Source organism: Anarrhichthys ocellatus, unplaced genomic scaffold, assembly GCF_004355925.1.
Source record: "Anarrhichthys ocellatus isolate YVR2014 unplaced genomic scaffold, GSC_Weel_1.0 scaffold3652, whole genome shotgun sequence".
Lineage (NCBI taxonomy): Eukaryota > Metazoa > Chordata > Actinopteri > Perciformes > Anarhichadidae > Anarrhichthys > Anarrhichthys ocellatus.
The window spans coordinates 1-5,403 of record NW_022283626.1 but is presented as its reverse complement, the minus strand read 5'-3'; the positions used below and the strand labels follow the sequence as shown (position 1 = coordinate 5,403).

Here is a 5,403-nt window from a genome sequence, read left to right as displayed (position 1 = left end):
TGTTTTGTTCAATAAATCTGTGCATCCTCTGAGAGATTCTGGTCCATGTGTGTCGTCTGTAAACATTTCCATTCCTCATCATGTCCACCAAAAAGGACTGAGTTAGTAATTGAAAGTGTTCACTGGTTCATTCACTTTTTGAAATGAAAGCAGCATTTTCTTTCTAGCGACAGTTGAATTGTGGGCCGTAAAACCCAAACACCACTCTGAAAGATATGAAGCTCGTACAGCTGAGGATAACTGCATAGTCGGGACATTATCAGCTGTGGCTTCCTGTGATTATGACAATCTGTGTCTTATCACATTGGCTCCTCTCCTTATACACCAACAATTTCACAGCCCAAGACAATTCAGTCACCATCCTTAAGTATGCTGATGATTTTTTCCACGTGTATATATATATATATTTTTTTTTTTTTTTGCTGGCGGAAAAAGTAAAAAAACAAACAAAACAAAACATTGACCTATTTTTTTTTTTGCTTGTGTAAATGGACTTGCATAATGGCGCCCAGTGTTGCCAACTTGGCGACCTTCTCACTAAATCTGGCGCCTTTCCAAATCCTCGTGGCGATTTATTTGCAGTTACTGTCCTCAACGAGCAGTGGGTGCTGCCGTGAGCCCCTCCGCCGTCCCAAAGCACTCACAGGCGGGCAGTCTCACAGTAGTCTCACACAGTAGTTTCAGCGACAGCCAGAGAGAAGAGGCGACGCACTCTCCGCGTCCAAACTGCAAATGAATCGCGCATGCGCTAAGCGGCAGCTGATGCTGCCCATGTTTGCAGAGCGGTTTGTAGATATAAATGTCTTATTAATGAGATGGTTAATGGTTATACGGACTGACAATCCCTCTGTTATGACGGGGATTAACAATGGGGTCCATAAGAAGTGATGGAAAAAGAGCCAACAGAAGAAAGTTCATTTGTAGTTCTAAACATATTTGAGGTGTTTTTTACTCACTTTTTGAAATTATGGAAATTTGGTAATGACGTCATTTAGCAACTTTTAGGACAGCCAATAGCTGCTTTACTTACTGAGGAGGTGGCGACACAGGTGACGCCGTCTTTTGTTCAGATTTTAAGTTCCGTTTTTGGAGAAATGGTACCGAACTAACCTTCAGTAGATAAAACCCAGCACAGTTCTAGACTCATCAGAACCAGAGCAGGTAAAGACATGGACCTTGGTGAGTATCACTGTTCTTTGACAATACTGATATATTTCTTTGAAAGTACTGATAGTTTTTTGATATAGGCTTGTCTTATTAAAAAATAAGTAATGATAGTAACCACAGCAAATATCTTTGAATAAACCAGATGAACTGTGAATGTTGATTTCGATGTTTATCCTGCATTTCAGGGACTGCTGCGTATATAGTTGGAGGTAAGACTTTGTACAGCCTTCATGGATCACATGTGTTTACTTTTTAAACTGGTGCTTTTTAAACAGACTTTAATGTAAAGTGCCATTTACTCAATTGATATCATTCATGATCCATGTTAAAGTAGCCTGACAAATTAGACCATGAACAACAACGTTCTCTCTGCTGTGTGGTCCAGGTGCAGTAGGTGCTGTGGTCGCGGCTCCTGTTGTTCTGGGAGCAGCAGGTTTCACCTCCGCTGGGATCGCAGCAGCCTCCATTGGTGCTAGTATGATGTCGACTGCTGCAGTTGCTAACGGAGGAGGAGTGGTAGCAGGCGGTCTGGTGGCTGGTTTGCAGGCAGCAGGTAAACAAACATTCTTTAATTTTAAAAATATTGAAATTTTGTGGTTTTTAAAAAAAAATCTTAATGATTTGATCATTGCTGGGATGATAATCACAGGGGCATTATGTTCCCTTTTATATCTTTCTGAAGTATCACAAAATGCTACACAGGTGTTTGCAAACCTGGAACTGAAAGAAACAATCATTTCAGAAAGATATTAGTAGCTCTTGGTTTTCAATACAGTGTTTTTACAATATAATGACACCACTGTGTGTAATAATGCTACTGTTTTATTTAGTCCTTTAGTTTGAGAACAAGACTTTGTCAGCTTCTCTGTAGCTCCATATTCTGATATGAATTGTGTTCTCCTGCTGCAGGTGCAGCTGGTCTGTCTGGAGCTGCCACTGCAGCTGTGGCAGCCACCGGAGCAGTCATCGGAGCAGCAGTGGAATCGCTGACTGGCTGAGAATCATGAAGGAACAAGACGCAGTTACAATACTTTTACTTTTGCCAAATGAAGGAGGCAATAGCAAATTACATCAGTATATTACCTAAAGAACACTTTTGTCATCTCAGACAACTGATTTGTTTTGTTCAATAAATCATTGTAACCTGTGAAACATACTGGTTCAGTCTTTTGTTTGTAAATATTTCAATTCCTCATAATCACCAGAAGCAGGTTTCCTGCTTCTCTCTTATAGATTTCCCACTGTATCAAACAGCTGTTTGTATTTACCTTGACAACAATTTAACAAAACCTAAAACAATAAAATCTTACTTGACATGACAACTTGCCAACAATAATATCAACAACCTGTTACTATGAGAACAGGTTTCTGTACTAAATAACATTCAAACTCATGTTGAGCTCTGGGATGTCTTGATATGCTCCAACACTAAACCATCCAGCATGCTCCACATGCACAGGCTTTCATCTGGAGCTAAACATGGATGCAACTATGTCTGTCTGTGTGTGACGGTGATGTGAGAATCAACACAAGAATGAGGCTGGAGAGTCATTTTCAGGCCTTTTCTCATTGCACATTGTCATTCAACACTTGTTTTGTCTCCTCACTGGAATGTGAGTCGTCACATGTCAATCATGCCAACATGCTGATGTTCAGCAGGTATAATGTTAACTATGTTCACCATTGTAGTTAAGCATGATTAAACACACTAAACACAAACAGCTGAGTCTGATGGGAATGTCATTAGTTTAGCAGAGCAGCACGTTTCTTAGCTCCATCCAGTCTGAGATTGCCAAGTACCAGCTCCTTATTGAAGAGGAAAATCAGAAACTTAAAAGATATAGAACCAAAATATTGAGCAATACACTTAAATCAAATATTAACTCAGACCACATCAACAAAACACCAGCAGAGACTTTTCCCCCGTGAAACACAGAATCCTCCTACAGTTGTATACAGACACGTATTTCCACTATATCTGTAACAGCTTGATGCTCATCACTGGATATGTTTCTGTAAAACAAAAATGAGCTTTTCATTTTCACCCAAACACGACATGAAGGGACCTGAGGAAGCTTTGCTGTAGGTGATAACGTTCACATAGGAGGGAAATACCACCCTCCACTGATAAAGGTTCAGTATTACATCAAACTGTTTTCACACAGTTAAGAGTCATCCATCATGTATTTAAGATATGCTTTCACTCAAACAGCAGATTTCACTGAATTATCCCTTTTTTATTGCAATTAACTGTTGGTATACATGAATATAGATGAATACGTTTTAACCCTTAAAGCAGGCTTTACATGCTGGAATAACACTATTATGATCTCTTAAGTATAAATACTTCACATTGTACTTTATTTACTTTGACCTTGATAAAAGCCACCACGACCTCCAGAGCCAAAACATTATTTTCTATCGTGGCTTAAAGATGAAAGTTTGTCCTGAATGCAGGTTCACAACTGAACTGGTTTAGCAACTCTTCAGTGTTTGTCTTTTGTCTTTGTTGTTATGTTCTAAATATAGTGATGACCTACCACCTCAGGAATTTAAATACTTGTGTTTATGTGGGTGGAATGGACTCTGTGAAGCTCTCTTTTGATCAGACTTGAAGTTTAATTTTTGAATAAATGGTACGTATAAATTGATGAAGTGGTACCTAACTAACCTTCAGTATATAAAACCCAGCACAGTTCTAGACTCATCAGAATCTCTGTGACGCCCCCTTCTGTTCAGATTCGCCCAGTTTCATTTCATGAGAAATGATACTCACCCTCAGTATATAAAGCCCACCGCCCAAGCTCATCAGTAGCTACTACTACAGCAAGAGATGGGACTATGTGAGTATCACTGTTCCTTTCACAATACTGATTTACTTTCACTTATATGCTTTTATTACAGAACCACAGCAAATGTTGATTTCGGTTTTCATCTTATCTTTCAGTGACGTTTGTTGCACTCGGAGGAGGAGCAGGTATGACTTTGTACAGACTTTCTGGATCAACCGTTTTTACTTTTCCAACTGATTCTAACAGGTTTATTGTAACAAAAAAAAGAAGACAAAAAAACATTTACACGCAAAAATGAAATCATGCATCATCCATTTTAAAGTGGCCTGAGAAAGTAGCACACTATAATTAACAACAAAGGTCCCTCTGCTGTGTTGTTCATGTGCAGCGGTTGGTGTGGTCGGAGCTCCTTTTGTTCTGGGAGCCATAGGTTTCACCTCCGCTGGGATCGCAGCAGGATCCTATGCTGCCGGCATGATGTCAGCTGCTGCAGTGGCTAACGGAGGCGCAGTGGCAGCAGGGAGCACAGTGGCTGTTTTGCAGGCATTTGGTAAACATCGTTACTTGATTTTAAAAAATGTATTTGAATCTTGTGGTTTTAACTGTTGTATCTTAATGGTCATTTCGCATTGTTGTTTTTTTAGCTTTGGGCTAAGTGTTAGGTAGAATTTAATGACACGGCTGTGTAGTCTATAATAAGGTTGGTGTTTTTAGCTTGAGGACAAGACTCGGCTTCTCTGTAGCTCCATGTCCTGATGTAAAACGTATACTCGTGCTGTAGGTGCAGCTGGTCTGTCAGGAGCTGCCACTACAATGGTAGCCAGCGCTGGAGCAGGCCTCGGAGGAACTCTGCTAGGACTGGCTGCACTTATCTGAAAATCATGAAGGACACATTTTTTTTTTTACAACTTTTGCCAATTAGGAATGCAATTGTAAATTACACCAGTTAATTTCCTAATCAGCATTTTTGTCATCTCAGGAAACTGAAATGTTATAATAAATCTGGCTGTTAAAGATACTGGTTCAGTGTGTCTTCTGTAAATAATTACATTCCTCAAAAGGTACTGGGTGAGTAAATTATTAACTTGTGGGCCGTAAAACCAAAACACTGAGCTGAAAGATGCAATAAATCTCGTACAGCTGTGAGGAAGGAGATTATCAGCTGTTGTACTATAACTGTGATTGACACCTTTTCCTTCACACACAGTCACCTCAACCATTGTTATAGTAACATTGAATGCTGCTTTGCGGTAACAGGCTTTTCAAATTGAAGCTAAAAATGAATGCAACGATGGTGGCGTCTTTCTATGATGGTGATGGGTGAGTCAATGCAAAGAATGAGGTTGGAGGGTCATTTTCAGGCCTTTTATGATTACACGTTGCATTCAACACTTGTCATCACATGGGTGTGGCATGGGACTAACAGTGGTGTCATAGAAGCATT

At 39.8% G+C, this 5,403-nt stretch overlaps 2 protein-coding genes across 2 annotated transcripts; both read left to right on the top strand.

Moving 5' to 3' along the window:
- The first annotated feature begins 1,077 nt into the window (after nucleotides 1-1,077).
- On the top strand, nucleotides 1,078-2,319 carry LOC116379075 (interferon alpha-inducible protein 27-like protein 2A). Its single transcript, XM_031840991.1, has 4 exons — nucleotides 1,078-1,179; nucleotides 1,353-1,376; nucleotides 1,553-1,720; nucleotides 2,077-2,319. Exons 1-4 carry the CDS (start codon nucleotides 1,170-1,172, stop codon nucleotides 2,163-2,165), a joined length of 291 nt encoding a protein of 96 aa, XP_031696851.1. The 5' UTR covers nucleotides 1,078-1,169; the 3' UTR covers nucleotides 2,166-2,319.
- A 1,615-nt stretch (nucleotides 2,320-3,934) lies between these two features.
- LOC116379074 (interferon alpha-inducible protein 27-like protein 2) lies at nucleotides 3,935-4,977 on the top strand. The gene is made up of 4 exons (XM_031840990.1): nucleotides 3,935-4,010; nucleotides 4,115-4,144; nucleotides 4,348-4,509; nucleotides 4,741-4,977. The coding sequence occupies exons 1-4, from the start codon at nucleotides 4,001-4,003 to the stop codon at nucleotides 4,833-4,835; spliced, it is 297 nt and encodes a 98-aa protein (XP_031696850.1). The 5' UTR covers nucleotides 3,935-4,000; the 3' UTR covers nucleotides 4,836-4,977.
- Nucleotides 4,978-5,403: the final 426 nt, after the last annotated feature.